The 22511-nt window shown below is 40.3% G+C and overlaps 1 protein-coding gene and 1 long non-coding RNA gene across 5 annotated transcripts in view; one reads left to right on the plus strand and one right to left on the minus strand.

Annotated features, from left to right (window-relative positions):
- Window positions 1–21432, minus strand: part of ITGB1 (integrin subunit beta 1) — a 46500-nt gene extending 25068 nt beyond the window's left edge. The window contains exons 1-3 of one of the 3 annotated variants that reach the window (XM_027073767.2): window positions 21167–21432; window positions 3849–3915; window positions 810–895 (exon numbers count right to left, since the gene is read on the minus strand). In XM_027073767.2, coding sequence (XP_026929568.1) covers window positions 810–895; window positions 3849–3915 — 153 coding nt within the window. In that variant the 5' untranslated portion in view covers window positions 21167–21432. Of the gene's footprint in view, window positions 1–809; window positions 896–3848; window positions 3916–20706; window positions 20730–21166 lie in introns of those variants that run through there. The other 2 variants (XM_027073768.2, XM_053225511.1) reach the window with 2 other exon arrangements.
- On the plus strand, window positions 5627–14780 carry LOC106967347 (uncharacterized). 2 transcript variants are annotated; one of them, XR_003425309.2, is made up of 3 exons: window positions 5627–6382; window positions 8861–9004; window positions 12929–14780. It is a non-coding gene; the product is annotated as an uncharacterized LOC106967347 (long non-coding RNA). The 2 variants fall into 2 exon arrangements; XR_001428926.3 differs by having other exon boundaries at window positions 5634–6382; window positions 13003–14780.
- Window positions 21433–22511: the final 1079 nt, after the last annotated feature.

The following is a 22511-nucleotide window of genomic DNA, read 5'->3' on the forward strand; positions in this document are numbered from 1 at the left end:
GTGTGGGGTCAAATGTCTGACTAAAATCAAGCAATTAACCGTTGACCTTCTGATATTATTTACCCTTGAATAAATTATAAATCCTCAAAATGACTTCCCTTTATTCTGTTTTGATTCATTCATTCATACATTTACTTTTTCATTTAACATTAGTAAGCTTTCTGAAAGGTATCAAGTAAGCACTGTACAGAGATGACCACTGAATAAAATTTAAACCCTAACCTCAATGGGCTTTTATTAGGATGCAAATCAATTCTATTTTAGTTTTAATTCAAATATAATTAGGAAGGTTAATTTCTACCTCTCCTGTCAAAAAAAGAGAAAAATCTACAACAGTCAAATTAAATGGCTAGGGATTTATGGGAGGCTATTCAATAGAAATATAATGCATGCCACAAAGGCGAGCTACCAACGTACTTTAAAATTATCTAGTAGCCACACAAAAAGAAAAAATAAAAAGAAACAGGAAACTAATTTTAACAATATATACAAAATATTATCATTTCAACATTATTAATGTTTTTTTAAATCATTAAGTCTTCAAACTTTGGGATGTATCTGGGGCTTACAGTAATTCTCAATTTGGAACATCTTGGAGCATATTTAAAGTGCTCAATAGCTACATGTGCCTAGTGGCTACTGTGTTTAAATAGCACACCTCCAGACCATCACATAGTGTTAGACACAGAATTGATACTTATTCGATAAACACTGATTTAAGTGAAAATCATATCTAACATTTCATAAGGGTACAAAATTGGGCAACAGTAAATGACTAGACAGTAAATGCCTTGAGCAATCTTACTTACTGAATTTACACACCATCCACAATTTGGCCCTGCTTGTATACATTCTCCACAGGATTTGGCATTTGCTTTTAAACATCTATTTTCATCTGTCAGGAGAAACAAAGAACAGACAATTTTACTTGAAGTTTCAAGAGAGAAAATAATGAAAAATGATTAAAATGCAACATATATAAATATTAAATATGAATAACAAAATATGTCATATATTGTTACATATTATAGTACTATATATTATATTATATCATATCATATCACATCATGTTACCTTACGTTATGTTATGTTATGTTATGTTATGTTATGTTATGTTATGTTATGTTACATAATAGTTACTGAACTGATCCAGATGTACTCCAAAGACTGGTGATTTCAGATTACCTTGGCATAGAGAGCCATGAAAAAATAGTGATCTTTTTCTTGTCTTCTAGAGCAGACTACGTACCAGTAATCTATACGCTTATTCTTTTCCTCAAAGGCATAATTTCAGGATCTATTGTTTGATGGTCATAATTGTCAGTTTTCTTACAACTGGGTAAGATATTATTTATTTTCAATTAACTCATACTACCATATCCATACCTCCAGAAGCATCTGCAACTGCTTTCCTTTTATTTTTAGTATGTAAATACTTGAAAAGCCCAATTCATCCAGTCCACAATCTCATGATTTTTCAAGCTCTATGTCCAAAGTATGTCTCACATTTCTTTGACCCTACCTAAGGATCAGCATGCCTTTCTTGTGGTAAGCACTAACATGGTCTGTCTCCAATGTGTATTCTCTAATTATAAACCTAACATATACCCATAATAGAAAATTTGGAAAATATATAAAAGCATAAAAAACAAAAAAATCACCCATAATCTACTCCCTAAGAGATAACTACTGGTAACACTTTTGTATATTTCTTTCCAGTATTTTTTCTATAAAGACAGATTTAAAAAAAAAAATAGCAAGGAACCACACATAGAGACATTATTTATATAGAGAATACATATTTTGCATACTACTTTTTATACTTTATCCTGTTTCATTTCCAGTTCTTTGGAACTGGAAGCCTGGGTGGCTCAGTCGGTTAAGTGTCCAACTGTTGATTTTGGCTCAGGTCATGATCTCATAGTTCATAAGATTGAGCCCTATCATGGGCTGTGCACTGACAGCATGGGGCCTGCTTGGGATTCTCTCTCTCTCCTCTCTCTCTCTGCTTCTACCCCGCTCAGGTACTCATGTTCTCTCTCAAAATAAACTTTAAAAAAAAAATCTTCAAAAATATGCCTTTTAATGGTTATATATTACACTATATTAATGTACCCTATTTAATGGTGGACAAATTTAGATTTTTTTCAATTGCATAAGTGCATCATTCACACACTTGCTCACGTGCACACACAAATTCTCCAAACACAAATATAAACATATATGCACATATATGTACCCACTGTGGTGACCATTCTCACAATGTAAAACTCTAATGATTTCCTTATCACAGATGAAAAACAATAGAAACACTGAGTGGAAAACTATTAATGTTTTTAATATTCTTTTTTTTTTAATTTTTTTTTTAACGTTTATTTATTTTGAGACAGAGAGAGACAGAGCATGAACGGGGAGGGTCAGAGAGAGGGAGACACAGAATCTGAAACAGGCTCCAGGCTCTGAGCTGTCAGCACAGAGCCTGACGTAGGGCTCAAACTCACGGACTGCGAGATCATGACCTGAGCTGAAGTCGGCCACTCAACCAACTGAGCCATGCAGGCGCCCCTAATATTCTTAATATACACTAACTTCTATCCAAAAGTAATATTCTAATTTATAATCCCACAAACAGTATACAAAATACCATGTTCACCAAACCGTCAGCAAGCACCAAGTACTTTTTTAAAAAACTGTTTTTAATGTTTACTTATGTTTTTCAGAGACAGAGAGAAAGAGTGTGCAGGAGCAGGGAGGAGCAGAGAGCGAAGGAGACACAGAATCCGAAGCAGGCTCCAGGCTCCAAGCTGTCATCAAAGAGCCTGATGAGAGACTCGAACTCATGAACCAAAAGATCATGACTTGAGTCTAAGTCGGCTGCTCAACCGACTGAACCACCCAGGCGCCTCCAAGTACTTTTTTAATATAAAAAATCTTTTACTCATTTAATCCATATAACTTAGAGTATCAATTCACTTGTCACTTATTTAAGGTTTCATTCTTACCATATTTTACTGACCATTTGTTTTGTAAATTTTGTTTGCAAATGATTCCTCTATGGCATTCATCTGTTTTTATTAGGTCTCTACACATGCTAATGAAATTAAACCTTTATTGAGTTTCTCATCTTGTTGAGAAGATGATGGTGTTCTGACATCTACACACTTTGAGATTTTATGTTGTTGTTGGTTTTAAGTAAATCAACATTATCATTAATTTCCTTTAAAGTTTCTTCCTTCATTTTTCCATGTAGTAACTCCTTCCTGTCCTGAGATCAAATAAATGTCACATGTAATGTATGTTTTGAGATTTGGAGGAGGGAACTACACATCCATTATTCCAGAGGTGGGTGCACCATGGTTTGTAAGAGGATTAAATACATTTTCAGCTTTACTTTTTATTCATCTTCTAGATAATGCCAACATTTTGCCAAGATTTTATGATCAAAGAGGGAGAACATCTTCTAGAACATCAGTTGTGATAGTAATGGCTTGTTCATAATCCATCATCCTACACATTTACTTTATTTTCTAATACATTACACACCTTTGCTTTCTCTCTGCTCACTTAAACCTCTGTTACAATCTTAAAAGACCTTTCTGTAGCGTACTGTATTCCTGTCGCTTCGGCATTTCCTTAGCCAACTGGCCTTATCTCTATTCTGGGTGGTAGCAGCGAGAGGAGCCGGATGCCGAAGGGCCTTGCAGGCCCCTGTGAGAACACTGCCTGTCACCCTGAGTGAGATGGGGCGCTGCAGGGCTTTCAGAAGGAGCAGCATGATGGAATCTAACTGATCAAGAAGTAATACAAGACACTGAAACGAAAAGATAACCAGAAAACTTTTTTTTTACCTGCTTGGCCAAACACACAGCAAATTGAACTGAACAGTCCAATCCAGAAAATCAGTTGTAAATTCATCTGAAATACAAAATGTACATGGCTAAATATTAAGAAAATAACAAAAAAGATAACACGTTAAACACAAAACATTCCCAGTCACCTTATCTTCTGTTGATTTCATAAATATAATACCTCTCAGACCATTTCTTCTGCCATCCTTCTTTATATCCTTTTTCCCACCACCTCCCCTTCCCAGTTACCTCATCTTTCACTTACTCTACAATAGTTTCCGTGCCAGATCCCTGAATCCATTCTTGCCTTTCTCCCTATCAAATATATTTTAACATCTAATTAACAGTGCTCAAAAAAGTGCCAAGTATTCGCTAACACCATAAAAGCTATTAACAGTCTTTGTTCCATGGAATCTCTCTCTATGCCTATTACCTTCTGTGGCTCCTATGGGGGCCACACAGCCAGCCACATCAGATGCCTCCGTTACCTCAATACTGAATTTTGAGTGAACCGGTCGAAATCCTCACGGTTCACCCCCTTGATTACAACTTTTCAATAATTTCCATTTCTCCTCAGGCTAAGACCAACATCCTATACAAGGAAGGCCTGACTTAATTTTTGAGTCTGATCTCCTAGAATTAGTTATCTTTTTAAATAAATCAACTTCTATGCATGGGATTAGTGAAATATTCCATTCAATTCCCTGTAATTTCTAGATCTACAAATGAGACCTAAAAAGAAAAAGTTTGGGAGGGTAGCTTAAGAAGACCTGACAGAGGCTTAAATGTCTCCCAGAATCTCCAAAGATAAATTAAGTATTATCCTGTATATTATTCAGAATTATCCCAACCTGCACCCATTAGGTATAGGACTATTTTCCATTTTCATAATATTAATCTACACTTTAGCAGAGCTGGTCAAAGATGGGTCTCGCCACAGGTCACTAACCCTATCCTTTAACTGTTTACTGTTCTTGGACCAGGAGCCAATTATGCATGAATATCTGCCTCTCCCACAAGAATACAAAAACCAAATACAGTATAGACCAAAAATGTTTTTAAAATGATTTTGAATGTAAAGTACATATTCAGATGACATGTATGTAAAAATTACAGTGTACAAACATAAAGTACATACACATAATATAAAAATAATAGGTTTCTTTGTCTTAAAACTGTCATAGTGTTTTCTTCTTTTCACTTTCTTCATAAAAACAATTATGGCTGCGTAACTGTGTTGGATTTTCTTCTGTCTTGGTAAATTTCCTTTAGTAGGAAAAACATTTCTTAAAAAACAAACAAACAAACAAACAAACCTCTAGCTTCAAAAGCTTCTATTCTAGGATGCTATTCCCACTGCTCTGGGAGAGTGCTTCAAAATTGTGCTCAGAGCACCCCAGGATTCCTGTGCCTCTTCTGCTGTTAAATGCTGTTTAAGCTTTCTCTGTTGGCTTCCCAGAGAAGAGCAGTAAGAATAACTTGCGTAGCTACATACTCTACACTGTGCTCAGACCAGAAAGTTCTGCTGTGCCACGAGCTTATAGTTTTGCTTACATATCACTTGTAACTGCATCCGAAAGACCGACAGAGGCAGAGTGTCATGGAAACAGGCCATGCCTGCAGTTTGCCTTCTGTGGCCTATCCAACAGGTTTATGTGCCATAAATCCACATAGACTAAAATTCTAAGCAATTTGCATAATGTTATCAATTCCAAAGTTATGACAAAAAGGGCCTGGAACATTAAGACTGTGATGAATGGACCATCTGGGCAGTTTCTACACAAAGTGAACAGAACAAATATTTGTTCCATATATGGGCTGATATGTGTTTCCTCAGGATATTCCTCAGGCTACTTCATGACCACTAGACTGCTTTGAAAAACCTTTTAAAATATTACACAATTCAGAGGGTTACCACTAAGCTAAAGTTACTAGGTCACAGAAACATTCTATTATTAGTCAGCCTCGCAACCTTATGCTATGTACCTTTAAAATATTACTTTAACCACCCTGTCCTTTTCCTTCTGCAAACCTTGACAAGCCAGAGATCAGCCTTCTGGAAGAGCTCCAGACCCAGAAGGCAGAACAAGGCTTTAGTGTTGAAGAGCAGCTGAGAGAACAGGACAGGAGCTGAGAACAGTTTCAAGGACACTTGTCAACTCTCCTGTGACTGGTCAGCACACTCACAAGACACAGAGAGGCACTGTCATTGGCTGGTTACGCCTGTAAAAGGCCAGTCTTTCCCTCAAGGAAACAGAGAAGCCACTGGAGACAGAAGAAGGCAGCAATGAAGAGTAAAGAGCAGTGAGGACAAGGCTGAGAAGAGACCGGGTTAGAAGTGGCCAGGAAGAAAGTGCGCCACAGAGAGCAGGACATGCGGAGGAAATGGCACAGAAGATTCAGCAGCCTCCCCGTCAATCCAGCTCTTGAAGGTACTAGATACTCCTGCATGGGTGGGGAGAAGAAGGACACCCCAAGAGCTTCCTGCAGCATTTCAGAACCTCCTCAGGAAGCACTTCTCCAAGTGTGGCCTTGTAAGTATCCACTTTAGATTTACCTGGATGCCCACCAGGGCCTAAAACCACAAGCTCGGTAGGTGAGGCTTGTGCTCCACTGATTCGCAAGCAAAGGAGTTTCCTACCAAAGGCATTCCATGCAGAACAGTTCAGTATGAGGGGCCAACAGGGAGAGATGCCTCCAGGCATTATCCTGATCCTATCTTTTGTCTCCTGTTTGAAATCAAAGGCCTAGAAATAGTTATCTACACTGTTCTCCATTCTGTAATCCCCTACTCCCTCCTCAACCAGCTGTAACTGGTGTCCATTTCCTACCATGCATGTGAAACTGCTCTTGCAAAAGAGAACCCTCCAGGACTTATCTTACTGTCTGCATTCATTTATTCATTCACTCAAAAATGTCTTGACTGCCTATAATACGTATTCTGCAAGATACATCAGTTTGCCACCCACAGAATTCACACAAAGCACTTAATACACATCGCCATTCTTTCTTAATGCACTCTAGTCCTCGGGCTCTCCTAGTTTCTCCCCCACTGCTCTGGAAGTTCCTCCTCTGCCAACTATGTCCGGTTTTGTGCCATATATGGAGATACAAAATTTGCTGTCTCAGGAATTTTCCATTCCAAGACAAAAATACAAATGATTACAATATGATATGATGGTTTCTGTAATGAAAATAAGGACAAAGTGCACTGAGGACACCAAAATCTGCCTAGCCACGTTCAGTGGCTTCATGAGTTTGGCAACACTAGAAATGCAGACATATGGGAACCAGGCAGGCAAATGGAGAGAAGTGTTCGAGGCAAGAGGTTAGTACGTGCAAAGTCATGGAGTCCCGAGAAGAATTAGATAACTTCTTTCCAATCTTATTTCTAAACATACATGTTTGGGTGACTCCCCAACCCTCACCACCCAACTGGGATTGTCTCGCTCTAGCTTTACAGAAGAAAGACTAGAAAACATGTATCTATATGCTATTTGTAAGCTAAATCTAGTCTGTGGGAAGGAATATTTTTATCCCTGTAATTTTCTAAACTACAAATTATGTTAAAATCTTAAAAAATCATAAAGGCCAAAAAGAATCTTAACACACTTATGCATTTCTGAAACTTAAGTTATGAGATGGGAAAAAGAGAAACCGAGGACAGCAAGGCAGGAGGAGTTAGGTTGCAGCCAGCCAGCCATGCCCAGTTGAGATACTACCCGATACACAGCAGGGAGACACCACAGGATGGAGCAGCACATGCCACACACATACACTCACACACACACACACACACACACACACACACACACACAAAACACACTCATGGCAGAAAATCAGCGAGGGAGGGGAGGAGGGTCAAGACAAGAGCTACAAACGGGCACCACTCTCACTGCTGAGGTTGGGCCTAAATGAACTCACACGGTAGTGATGAACAAGAAGACAAACGTGCGATTAGGATGTAGCCCAGTGGGGCCTGACAGTTGCTTAGAAAAGGAAGTGTGAGAAAGAAAAGAATCACCATTTTTGAAAAAGAAGGCAGAAGGAGAATGAATTTAGAGGAGCAAAAATGTCTTAGCTACAGATCTGCGAAAGGTGAGAAGCCTGAGGGGAAGCAAGGGAGGACGACACCTACGGGGAAGTTAAGACACAGATCCTCATCTCAGGAGGTAGGTCAGGGTCAGAGATGATTACCCAACAGTGGATGGCATAGAGGCACAACCGAAACTAGGAAACAGAGGAGACTGTGAAGGAAAGAACACTCCAGAAAAGAGGCGAGCTGGAGAGGTGAAGACACAGGAGAGGGTAACTGATGGTATGGAGAGGGCGAGCATCCAGAGTGTGGGTGAGTGTAGGAGCCCAAGGAGAGGGGCTTCTTTCAGTCAGTGCAGAGCAGGGCAGCCTAGGTCCCTTCTGCAGGAGGGGCAGGGCAGGAGTAGGTGGGGCTGAAGGCTGGAGGACACTAGGAATGCGTATAGCAGCATCACAGAGCTGAGGGCTTACAAAGGCCCATCTGCAACACTCGAAACTACCTGCTCACACCCATCTTTCCTGATGGGCTCCGGGCTCCAAGAAGACAGAGGCTTGGTGTGTCTTATTCAGCTTTAGTACCTAGAAGCACCTGGCACAAAGTCAATGCTCAAAAAGTTTTGCAGAACTATATTAAATTGTATGACATTTTTCTCTGACATTACTCAGAAGCCCAGAAGAGTTCTCAGAATTAATGTGCAGATCCTCTCTAAATAGAAAATAGTTACTGTAGACACCCTAGTGATACCAATTTTCAATTCATTTAAGTATATACAGCCAACTTAAAGCTAGATATAAAATGCTTCGTAGTCCTGGCTCTCACACATTATGAACCAAAATTTACATATGCAAATACAAACTAGGCACTAAAATAATAATTACTCTGTTACAAGGTAGTCAACCAGATAATCCAGATGTTGGTTGCATACTGTTACAATTATTAGCACAAAAGCACAACATTGTTTTACAAATTCTTACAGCTCAAATCACTGAGACTACTTCCCTTGGGTTCTCAGACTTCACTTCGAAATCACTGCATTAATCCATTGGTTTACAGAACAAGTGCAGGCACTGAGGAGGCCTTGGCATTGCTGACAAAGAGTTAACAACAAAGAGCACAACAGGTAGGTGAGAGAAAAGGGGCTCATGTAAACAGGGGAGGGAAGAGAGCTGGAAAATAAGGACAGGTTTATCATTTCAGAGACAGGCAGTCTTAGGTAAAAAGGTCTAAGTGATGCTACAGCTTTGGGCAATTGTTTTGGCCAGAGTTCCTTCTGAAAGTAGAGGTTGAGACAAAAACAGGAGTGCAGGCGATTATTATTACCGAGGTGACCCCAGGGAAAGACACAGATACTAAAAAGAGTGAACGGAGACAGCCAATTCAGGAGACTTATTTACCATGGGGGTGCCTGGGGGCTTGATCTGGCTGAGAAGTTTTGAGAAGCATACAGAAACTGTGTCCAGAAGAGGGTCAATGTGGAGAAGTACATTAATTAATTCTAGTCCCCACAGGTAAAAGTTTGCCCCAAGGAGTATTAATTCCCCCACACTTCCAAGAACTACAGTGCATCTGCCCAGAAGGCTACACCAGCTTCTCACCCCACAGACAGACAAGGGAGGTCCCAAGAGGAACCTGAGGCATGCTGCAGTCAACCAAAAGTGAGTCATAAAACGAACTGTTCCCAGAAGCACTGGCTGCAATCAGAGAAGAGGCCAGGAGGAGGTGAGGACAGACGGGGTCTCTAATTCAGTGCTCAAAGGCCACTGGAGTCGAAAGACTCAAGAGAACAGCTAGAAAAGAGTGTGAGTTTTATCTGCATGAACTCTTGAAGACCCTGATGATGGCAAGAACTGTGGAGGGTTTTTAAGTCAGACACACATGCATGTACTAAATCAAATATAAACAATCTGTTTTAAAAATTTAGTATTGAAGGGGTGCCTATGTGGCTCAGTGAGTTAAGCATCAGAGTCTTGAGCTTGGCTCAGGTCATGATCTTGAGGTTTGTGCAATCGAGCCCCGAATAGGGCTCCCTGCTTGGAATTCCCTTTCTCCCCCTCTCCCTCCCTCCCCAAATGGCACACATGTGCACTCTCTCTCAAAATAAATAAATAAATTAAAAAAAAACAACACTGTAATTTAGTATTTAAGATACATGTAGCTCTTATCCATCTACTAGCTGTGTGAAGCTAACCTGTCTGTCTTATAAATACCCATCTCCTGGAAGTCAGTGCTTGGCGTTCTTTGTATGAAGTGCAGTATCTTCATATTTAGTAAAGAAACTAAAGGTAAAGGTAACTGAAAATATTGAGGTACCCAAAAACCAAAAACAAAACCCAAACCAGTTAAGCTTAAGGAGGGCAAGGAGTGTGTTATGCCCAGCACTTCACTAACAGGATAGCACAGAGTTAAGAGAATGGACACAATGCCTAGCTCCAAATTTCTGAACTATGTTTGAAGATTTTGCTTTTTTTCATTCATAATTATAACCAGAAAAATTTTGACTGATCCACATTAGGGGGGAAACAAGATTTGGAAGAAAGGATAAGAGTTGGAAATAACACGACTGCCAAGAACAGATAAATGTTCATTATTATATCCAGAGACTTATCAAAACCTTTCTATGCTGTTTAACAATAAGGTTTAATCAGAAGCTTTAATATTAGATACTAATTATCATATTAATTAAATATAACTAGATGACTTATTTTAGGTTCCACATCTAAGGATTATTCTACTAAATACATGTTCTAACACTTGGATTCCTAACAATTTATATGTAAAATAATAAAAGCAGCAAAATCTCAATTTTTGTATTACATTAGGCAAAATACAGGTTATTTATGAACATCAGTATCACAGATTACCTTACACAAGATCAGGGTAGGAGAGAACATACCTAATACAAATAGAAGACTTGAGGCTTCTGTCAAGGAGAAGCAAACCTAGGAGAGGCTGAAAGAAGGAAACTTCCCTGAAAAGACATCTTACCAGTAGAAACATGAATCTGAATGCTCTACACCAGTGGGATTTCATTCATGGACTGTTTGTAGTCCTGTTTGTAGTTCCACAAAAGGAAGATCTATTTGTTCATTTACAGGGCCAGAGTAGGTATACAGCAGGCACAGACAAGAATAACACAATACACTGAGTTTTGATGATTTAGGGTAATTTGTAGCAAAGTTATCTCACTTTTAATTCACCTTCAAATGATTATAATAATAATAATGATAAAAAATAATAACAGCTATCTGTCCCAAGAGACTCTGTGGTTGGCAATGATATTACCTTTGCTTTACAGATGAGGAAACCAAACCACAGAGAGGTTAAATAACTTCTCCAGAGTCACACAGGTATAATGGAGATCAGACTGTCTGAATCACAAGCTGTGAGATTGGATTTGTGCTTCATGAAACTAAGTTTTTGAAGGCCTACTCAAGTCATTATTGAAAAAAAAAAAAAAAAAAAAGAATATCTGTCCAGTGCGAGAACTGACTCAAAGCATAGAAATGGAAAGGATTTATAATGTTCTGTGAGTTTATTTCTCAGTGCTTCAAACTGAATGGAGGCTAACAAGTTATTTTAATTGTCAAATTTCATGAGTGTACCCACAGGTTTTGCATCTTATTTCTGTGGAGACATTTTACCCTAGTATTATTTTTTTTACCATATTCAAGTTTATCTAAGGGGTCATAATTCATTCCTTAAACAATAAATCATCTTAAACATCTCCCCCAAACAATAACATTTTCGTGGTTAATAGCCTGAACTGCATACATTGTCAAAAACTGCACATAATTATTTTAATCTCCACTCTAAACTCACCTTTATCCACCAAATTAAGTGTGATTTTATGTTCTATTCAAACTTCTAAATATATACTTAATGTTTTTAACATTGTCACAAATAAATCATTTGGCATTTGTATTTACATATAACATCTTCAGTAACTTTTTATGTACTAAATTTATAGAAATTAAACAATTACATTTTACAGAAAAATTACTTTAAAAAATACGGTGAGTTACAGTTATTTCAAGTTTTAAAATAGGTGCCCAAAGCCAACTAGTACAAAAAGAAGTCATCCACAAAAGATTTCTTCCTATAAAATATTTGCAAAGGGTACATTTTTATTCAATACAACCAATAAAATTCAAGTCAGCAAGTATTTATTACATATCTACTATACCAGATAAAGCTAGACACAGCTGGAATATGAACCTAGGTCTGATTCAAAAGCTCAAGCTTTCAATATAAGTAGGTTTCTAATAAGAAAAGTTAAGAGTGGGGTGCTTGGGTGGCTCAGTTGGTTAATCTCACAGTTGGGGAGTTCAAGCCTCACTTCAAGCTCCACACTGAATGCACAGTCTGCTGGGATTCTCTCCCTCTCTCTCTCTCTGCCCCTCCCCTACATATGCACTCTCTCAAAATAAATAAATAAAACTTAAAAAGTTAAGGGTTTTCACTTTTCAAATGCTCTTTCAGACAATAGAATTTACTTCCTTTTTTATGTCCTAACTTTTTTTTTATGTATTGAAAGAGAGAAAGCACACATGTGAGCCAGGGAGAGGCAGAGGGTGAGTCCCAAGCAGGCTCTGCTGTCAGCACAGAACCCAACATGGGCCTCGACACAGGGATCGGTCCCACAAACCATGAGATTGGTGAGATTATGACCTGAGCCAAAATCAAGAGTAGGATGCTCAACCAACTAAGTCACCTAGGCGCCCCTATGCCTAGGTGCATTTTAAAATCTTTTCCCCTTAATGGTAGAAAAGATGAGGATACCTACATTATGGTATATCATAAATCTCTCTTAAAAACATAAGAAAGTTGTATTCATCAAGTCTCTCCCACCATCATTATTTTCTGTATCTGCTTTTTAAAAGGGAAAAAATAAATATTTTTCTAAAATCTAAATCTAGATTTTTCTAAAATCTAAAATATTCTAAAAGAATAGTATTAAATATCAATGTAGACCATAAAAACAACACAGAGCCAAACTGCAAGCCTCAGAGAATTCACATACAGCTCTTCCCACTTCTCCCCACAGAGAGCAGACAGATGGGCAAGTCCACATGGAAGGTGCTCAGAAATGCTACTGATCTCTATTCCATCAAATTTCAGGGTGAGAGGGAGGATGCATTCCTCCGAGGCAAGAGCATCTTTCCCCTACAAGAAGAACATTGAAAGTCAACATTTTACTTCCCTTTGTCTGGCAGGAAGATGTATGTGCTGGTGACTATGAAAGTGTTTATGACCCAAACAATAAGCCAAAATTAATGATCAACAAAAACTTAGCAGAAAGGATAAAAAAGAAAAAAAGAAAGAGAGAGAAAATAGGAAAGAGAAAAGGCTAAAAACTCCAATGTGAAGATGCAACTAATACCTCACTAGAAGTCTTTTTCTGCCTAATGCGGAGAAATAGAACAGTAGTCTCAACTAGAAACCTTTCTATAATTCACTACTCCTGCCCAGAATAAAAGAGTGCTTTTTATGAGCACTGACCCCTTCTTACCCAAAGGTGGCATCAACCTGAAGATAATGAGCTCCAACAACAAAGGTTAGTCTGCTCCAAAGCTACAGGCTCACAAAATGATTTGAAACCTGAGAACGGTTCATGACGGGACTAGATGCTTTAAGAAAATGACAATAACTGAATAGACTGAAGCAAAATTCATCACTAGTAAGTACTCTACCCACCTTCTCCAAGGCAACATGAATATCGAAGATGGATCACCATCACCTACCACCCAGTCCACAAGTGCACAGGAAAGATAAAGAATGGATATACTGCATGTTGGCACATAAAGAGCCTCAAAGATAAATCAGCTGGCGGGGGGTGGGGGCTGGGCAGGTAAGGGCATGGAACTTATTCAAGAAAAACTTCTACAGAAGAAAAGTTAAAGGAAGTGAAGAATCTTCCAGGAGAAAATCTAGATGAATTCATTATATTCTTGAAGAGACTTAGAAAATCTTAAATAGGTCTTCTAGCAATCAGTCAAAAACAGTTAAGAACAAAACTAGAGGAAAAGCATAGAGAACTCAGGGAGGAAATTTAAGTTGAAATCCCTACAGAACTCTTAAATATGAGCAACAGAATCAACATGGCAGGCAAAGCATGGACGAGAAAAACCACACCGAATTCAAAATAATTCAAGCCAATCAGACACATTATGATAGAGCCAATAGTGATCTAGGAAACAGGTAACTGGTAGACTACCACCACCCTTCCAAAAGGAGAGCCTATGTGAGAATGAAAAAAAAAAAAAAGAATTCAGAGCTTTCAGGTTGGTAAACTGTGGAGATTTAGGGAGAGGGCATGGAAGAAGCTCCCTGCCCCTTCCCTATTTCCTGCCCTACGCATCTCTTCCACCTGGCTGTTTATGAGTTATATCCTTTTATAATAAACTGTTAACCTGGTAAGGGCAAAACAAGCAAACAAAAAACAATCAAGCATTAAACTAAAAAAAAACTGCTGAGGGGGCATGTAATAAACTCGAAGACTGAAGAAGGACAAACTTAAACACAAGCAGGAAACTAAAGACTTTAACAAAACTGTTAAGCCGTATTATTAAAGGCTGATCCAAAAGGAGCATGGAAAGTTGCCTGAAATGAATTGTTCCAAGATCCTCCTTGCACTCAAAAGAGAAAACATTACCTAGCAATTGATATTTTTCAAACCTGGGGCGCCTGGGTGGCTCAGTCGGTTAAGCAGCCGACTTCGGCTCAGGTCATGATCTCACGGTCCGTGAGTTCAAGCCCCGCTTCAGGCTCTGTGCTGACAGCTCAGAGCCTGGAGCCTGTTTCGGATTCTGTGTCTCCCTCTCTCTGACCCTCCCCTGTTCATGCTCTGTCTCTCCCTGTCTCAAAAATAAATAAAACGTTAAAAAAAAAAAAAAAAAGATATTTTTCAAACCAGCCTAGTAAGCTGTTCCTTCTCTACACTCCCTGTGGCTATAGATTTGGCCCTTCCCTGGGAGGAGAAAGGAGTAAGTTAGTAAGAGTTTTGTTTGAGAATTTAACTATGGGGCAAGTTTACAAAGATAATTGTGAACGCAGCTAGCGAAAAGTGAAATGTTAACCATCCTGTTATAATAGCATCAATAAACACTGAAAGTAACAGTTGTTCCACATTATTTTCATTAAGGGGAATTGTAAATGATGTTCCCAAATTGTGTAATTTTACCTACTTTTAGGTAGATCACTCTAAAATTCTTTCTTGATCAAAACTCTAATAAATTTTGACCATATCTTTTGCCACAGCTCATCTCTGCCCTGTAGTGGAGTGGAACAAGAACAGCACTACAAATATTTTAAATATATAACACATGTTTTAAAACAAACTATACAAAGGGAGAAATCAATTTCCCATTGTACTCAGCACTAGGTGGGAATAATATCTAAATACAATGATCAATGTAAAAGCTCTTAGCAACACACATCATTACGATTATCTGTAGATTACATTTTACTTAATTTCTGAATTTTCTTCTTGCTCTCCAACACATTCACTAGTCATAGGCATCTAAACATAAGAACCTGAGTGACTACTTAATAAACAGTTTTCAATCTTTTTAAATCCATGCTTCTTTAGCAAGTACAAATCCATTCCTATTGTGTTTTTTGTTGTTGTTTTTCCTAATATAATGCTGAATGCACTTTTTCAAACTGCAATCTCCTTCTCCAACAATCAAATATGACCTACCATGACCCCTTTTAGGAAGCACTGAAATCATAATATGAAGTAAGTCATACAGTGGTGCCTGGGTGGCTCAGCTGGTTACCTGACCGACTCCAGATTTCAGCTCAGGTCACAATCTCATGGTCATGAGATCAAGCCATGCTTAAGATTCCCTCCCTCCCTCTCTCTCTCTCTCTCTCTCTCTCTCTCTCTCTCTGCCCCTCTCCCGCTTATGCTCACTCTCTTTCTCTCTCTAAAAAAAAGAAAAATCGTACATTAACTGTAAGATATTGGAGAGCTAATTATTATTCTGAATTTCACAAAGAGTACAAAAGCTTAAGTTACTCACATTCAATAAACATTTATACACTCAAATGTGACTTCTCTACTTCAAATGGTACATTCCCAGTAAGTTTTTCATGTAAATACTTTCCTCATCCACTGAAACTATATTCCCTACAACAAAATAAAATGCTAATTTTTTTTTTTTTTGGCCTTCATTGGCTCTTCATCTCTTCACACCACAATAAGCAGAACTACTCCTTTTCTGATTCTTTATTTAAGTTTCTAGCACAGCAAATAACAAACCTTCAGTGATGCTCAATATCATGTTGTTTTAATTCAAACGTCTATTATAACTATACTCACGTCTGTGAACCACACCAGACAAAAGTTGGAGGACAAAATCCAGGCCTTCAACAGATACACACACACACACACACACACACACACACACACACACACTTTGCTAAATTAAACTGAATTCTGCCTTATACCTGCAGTGTCCTTGGAATATGTCACCCATCTGTCACCCATTTCTGTGCTCATACCATTCCAAGCTCCTTTATAAAGCCTTCCAAAACCACTTAAGCCAATGCTGATCTTTTCCCAAAATCTATTACAGAAAATTATCTGGTACAGTACAATGAGTAAAGTATTCTTTGGTATTTGTTATGTTTCCCTAGAATAAACACAACTTGTCCTAACTAGACAATACACTCAACAGCAAAGTCCACGTCAACTACTTGTTCCACCTCCACTCAGCACAGCATTTTCCAGGTAACTGGCTCTCCATACACAGATAGATTAAAACGTAACATACTACAGAGTTACATCCCACAAAGAACTAACAGTCATAGATTTGGCTGGTCAACACTGGCAGGTTTTCTTAAAGCAATAATTTGGCACAGTACCTGTCCTCTCTGGTTATGATACAAGAAAATGGCTGCTCACGGGAGGAGAGCTGCCCTCCACACTGCTTGGGTGACTCACAGAATGACAGAATGATGGAAACATACTGACCACTTCTGTATGGTGCAGCTGTAGAAACCAAAGCCCTGGAAGGTGAAGGTGAAGTATTCCAACAAAGGTCATAGAGGGATTCAGTGGCAGAGCTTGTACCGAAACCCAAGTTTCCCACCTCTCAATTACAAAGCCTTTATTACATCAAACTGCCCTTCCAATATGAGTCTAAAATGACTACTAAGTCATTTTGTCTTTACCTCAAAAATGTCAACCACAGGAAAAACTTGTGAATTCTCAAGTCACTCACTAAACTGTCACACAAAAAGAATTAGGAATTAAGAGAAGAAACAGGACAGGAAATGCTTTCCTGGATTCCTTTTCCTCCACCCAGCCCTGGACAGTTTGTAAGTGTTCCCAAGCTTTCTGTCCAGCCCCTTTTCACTCTACACACTCTCCTTTGGTAGTCTCATCTGCAGGCCATCGCTTCAACTAGCCCTTGTAGACTAAGAATTCCAGAATCTGAAGCCCCCAGCCAGACTTCTTACTTTGAGCTCCCAATCTGTGTGTTCAACTACGCTCTTAGACATCTCTACCAACGTCCCATAGTCACTTATAAAAACACTCGGCATTATAATTCATCATTTCCTCTCCCTCCAGTCAACCTGTACCACCCCCTTGTGATCATACTGCCTATCTTGGCAAATGACACCACCTACCCAAAAACCCATGTCACTTTGGGTTTCTTTCACCTCTCTTACCTTGAAAACCAAATCTCAATTCCCCCTCCTGAATACAGTAGCGCTTGTACCCCATCCACATCATTCCCTATGCCAATGATCTCCAAAGCTTTTCCATCACTCACTTTTATTACTGAAAAGATTTTTGAACAAACATATGCCTAAAATATGTACATATTTATTTATATATTAAAATTCATGTACTTCTACAGCAGTGCAGTTAAGATTGTAATTCATGATAAAAATTTTAAACTTTAAATAAAAAATATATATATATATATATATGAAATATTAAATCTAATATGTTCTTCCCACGCTCCAGTAAGTTATTTTACACATCCCCAGAGTCTAGGAAACTGCACTTTGGAGACTACATGAGACTAGTCCAATAAGTAAGATATATATATATATCCATGTGTGTATGTGTTTATATAGGTATGCAGTAGGCATTTGAAGCCCTTTCTTTTTACTCACACATACATATTTCAAGATGATATACAAATGCTTTAGCATACTGCTAAATATGGTTAACCTTACTAAAGGCCACAAACCAAAAAGTTTAAAGGTAGCCGACTTCTAAACACCCACTCGATATTATTTCATAAATAAAACAATTCTGTAAGTCTTATAATATCCATCTTTAAAAAGACAAGAAATTGACAAAGCATAATTTGGCTCCTTTTGCACATGGCTCCTGGAGGAGAGATACCACATTTTTTTCACCTACCCACTGAAATACGCTAAGGCTGCTCATGTTCCGGGCTTTATGCACTGTACCTCCCTTAACCCAAGTACATACTGAAATATTTTTTCAGCTTTCTACATCTCTAGATACTGCTACCATTCACGATCCTGAAGAATAATGCACTCTCCCTTACTCTTATCCCTGTCAATCCATCCACCCCACTACAACAAAAAAGGACAAAATCCCACAATATATAACCAAAGTTAGAATAGACCTGCTAATACAAGAGATATTTACATATTTGCACAATAGAATCTTGTAGGATTCTACCCACAACCTGACACATCCTAACTTTCCACACAGAGTGGGGAAACCTAAAATTTAACAAGGGCCTGTATAAATCCTCAGATAAATTCAACTTGTTACACATTCAGAAACTGAAAATCTCCAATTCAAAAGTTCTGCAACTTTCACCAAGTAGAAGATGTTTCATCTTATCATTCTAGCAGTATAGTTAAGAGCAAACCAGTGCACTAACAGAATATTAATGAGAAAATATTTTCTGGAGGTAGAAAATTACACTACCCTACCCCCCCCCCCCCACTAATGTTGTAAGCCACAATTTATCTGGCAAGAAGTCAAACAATAAAGCTATTATGTGGCAAGCATCCCATTCAAATTATCACATTAAACTGATTAATTCTATTACAAAGTGACAAGATGTCCCCAGAGAAGCTCCTGGTATTAGGAATTTATGGGTAACAATATAGAGAACTATATATCCATTTAGTGATGGAAATTTGAGCCAGATTTTAATTATACTGACCAGAAAATTAAGAAAAAAGGCACCTGATTGTTAAAATTACTATATCTAGCACTTTTCAGTATTGTTGATTCTCTACTTGTTCATGTACAGAATGTTGAGAGTCTTACAAAATGATAATAATATAGAATTTAGCATTCTTTTTAAAAAGAGTCAACATTACAAAAACTTAAAATTTTAGATCTGTGAAGTCAACACAGATGCCTTAATTTGGAGTTGATTTGCTTTCCATTTGCAGAAGTATTAACCACATCCCCTGTCTTCTTAACCAGCATTCTAATAACATCTTCCATTTTACACCAAATTCTAGAGGATAAGTAAATGGCTTTTTCCTCAAAGACCTGTCCCCAAAATACTGACTTGTTTCCTCTGTTTTCTATGTACCACTTCATTATCTTACGTCACTCATTTAATACTGATCAATGAACTCAAAGTATTTAAAAATATGAACACTGCAGTGGAACGCTTAAGTTAGTCCTACCCCTCTGAGCCTAGCTCTCCACAAATGCAGAAGAGGTAAACTGCAACTAAAATTTCCTAATCATTTCTAAAAGCGGTCTGTTAATATAACCTAAAGGCTGTGTGTAGTTTAAGAAAAACACCTAATCAAAATTCATTTTGCATTGTTATTTCTGTACCATCAAAACAACAAAAAATAACAACCCAGTAATTCTACTCACATTAGTATCTATGTGGAATGTGACCCAAAGAAACCTTGCTAATTATGTTATTAATTACATCCCCAGATTTAAAAAAATATATATATTTTTAATACACCAAGAAGAGATGAAAAGGAGTTGTATTTATTATCTACTCTAAATTGTTTTCCATACTACATTTGATTTTCACAACTATATTGTAGTTATGGAAAGTTACCTGTGGCTCAAACATGGGCTCTGGAGCTAGACCCCCTTGGGTTCTCTACTTGCTAGCTGGATGATCACAGGCAAATTACTTATGCTCCCTGTGCCTCGGTTTCTTCACTTGTAAAATGGGGGTGAAAATGGCACCTACCTCACTGCATCGGTTCCAGGATAAAATGAGAAAATAGACTTAAAGTGCTTACAGGTAAGCATGGCTGACACTGTCGTTATTATAATAATAGTTACTTTTATTATAGTGTAGGTATTCTTGTATCCCATTTACAGATGGGAAAAGCTTAAAGAGGGTAATTTACTGGTGCTAGGTTTTGACTCAAAAGCACAAATTTGGTGAAATAAAAACTACTTGGGCATAAAATATTGATATTCTTAAAACTACAACTCGTTAGGAAGCAAAGGAACTGACACGTAGTAAGACAGGCACCAGGGGCAGGTCGGGCACTCAAACTTGCGGAGCGGCAGGGAGCCCGGGCCCAGGACTCTCACTGCAGAGGGAGCCGACACTCAAGTGCGGCCTTCATAAAAACGAAGTGGAAAAAAATATATGCCAACACTGCGCCTTCTTCTCCTAGCGGCTCCACGATGCCAACTTTGTTTGGGCCCACCCGGCAATTCATCCCGGGCCACAGGCCCTGAAGGCCACGGCCCAACTTCTGAAGTTGGAAGCGAATTACTAAACCGAACGCTGAAATCCAGACAAAGGGGAACCGTCAAGGACTGTTCAAAGTCCTAAAGCGTCGAGTCGCTGGGAGGCCTGCCCCCATTCGCCGTCTCACCTGCACGCGCCCAAGGCGGCGGACGGAAACCCGGGCACCGCGTGGGGTCAGTTCGTTCAACGGGGTCCGGGCCACGAATCAGACAAGGGTTGCTACGAATGGCATGTGTCCGAGGGGCCGGTCGCGGGCCCCGGTCCTCCGCGGACTCCAGCCCCGACGTGACAGCGCCCAGGCCGACGACCCTCCCACTCGCCGCGCCGCTGGGTCGACTCAGCGCCCTGGGGGCGCCCGGGCCGGGGGAAGGGAGGAAGGGCCCCGGGAGGAGCCGGGAGCGCGGCCGCCGGCCCAGACTTCCTCTCCGGCCCCGGGCAGGATTCCGCTCGCACCCCCGCCCCGGCCTCCGCGGCCCACTCGGCCCCAACGTCCCACACGCAGGGCCGGCGCGCGGCGGACCGCCCGAGGTCCGGCCGCGCTCGGGAGCCCGGAGGCCGCCGCCCGCCCCGCCCCCCAAGGCGCCTACCTTCTCCGGGCGGCGTCCAGGCCCCGGCGCGGTCTGCTCGGGCCTGCTGCTCCACGGCTCCCGCAGGGTCTCTCCCGAGGGCTGGCGCGGCCTCCCGGGTCTCGGGCGCGGCGGGCGGCGGCGGCTGCGGCTCCTCCTCCTCCTGGGGGCGGGAGGAGGAGACTCGGCGGCCCAGAGCCGCCCCCTGGCAGGAAACGACCCCCGCGGCACCTCCTTCTCTGCGCGGCTGATCCTGCTCCTCCAAGCCGCTGCCTCCGTCCTCTCCCTCCGGAAACGCATTCCTACCCCGCCGCGTCAGCCGCGCCCGAGGCGAGGAGGCGGCGGCGGAGGCGGTGGAGGAGGCAGGAAGACCGCGGCCCAGGACAAAGGAGCTGGCAGAGCGGGGCGGGAGCGGGCCTGGGGGAGCCGCGGGGGCGGGGCGGGGCGGAGGACTCGGCCGGGCCTTTGCTGTGCCTCAGTTTCCTTTTATGCCTAGGGACGGAGGCGTTGGTGTTGCACCAAAGCTCTGCGCGGCCCCGGCAAGCCGTAATACTTTACCATGAGGGAGGGCTGGATGGGCCGCAGGGAACCTGCGGCTGGACTCCTTTTCGGCCTTAGGTTCTGCTTCCCCCAGGACACACCCAAGGGTCCCTTTTGCCCTGGATTGTCCCGGCATCCCCTTCAGCCTCAGGCAAATCGAGACAGTCACCCACCCTACAAGGCTTCGTGGGGCCAAAAACGTTTAACTTTTGGAATGCAGTTAACTAAAACCAATACTGTTTTCTGGAGTGATAGTTTGCTTGACTTGGGTCTTTGAGAAGGTGAAGACGGGAAGGAGTTCAATGCCAAGAAAGATGGATTTTAGGAAGGTTTTAGAAAAAAAAAAAACTGGTAAGTTGGGGATCTGCTTTTGTTAGATTAATCTGGAGGTCCGTTTATGGGGAACAGGAATAAGGAGGGAAAGTTCCATCCATAAGAATACAGTGTCTGTTTCTCTTCACTTTTTTTTAGTAGGTGGCGAGGAGGGCTGGAGGAGGAACATTTAAAATGGAAGGGAAACATTCATTGTGAGAATGGCTGGACACATTTTGATAAGAGGCTTGGAACTTGTACCAACCAACATCATATTGAAACCTAGTAATTCAGAGTGTGCTGCTGGCAGGCCGCCATCCTGTTAACAGAAAATGTCACAGCCATGCCGCCCGGCCAGCTGCAACACCACCCTGTTGGGAATAGAGTTCAAATGAGATTTATGAAACTGAGTAATGTTTCACTTGGGGGAAATTAGAAGCTGATATGCCCATTTGGCTGTGAATTTTATAGTCTTAAAAAAAAAAAAAGGTTTATTTTGAGAGAGAGTGTGTGT

The sequence above is a fragment of the Acinonyx jubatus genome, chromosome B4, assembly GCF_027475565.1.
Source record: "Acinonyx jubatus isolate Ajub_Pintada_27869175 chromosome B4, VMU_Ajub_asm_v1.0, whole genome shotgun sequence".
NCBI classification, from domain to species: Eukaryota; Metazoa; Chordata; class Mammalia; order Carnivora; family Felidae; genus Acinonyx; species Acinonyx jubatus.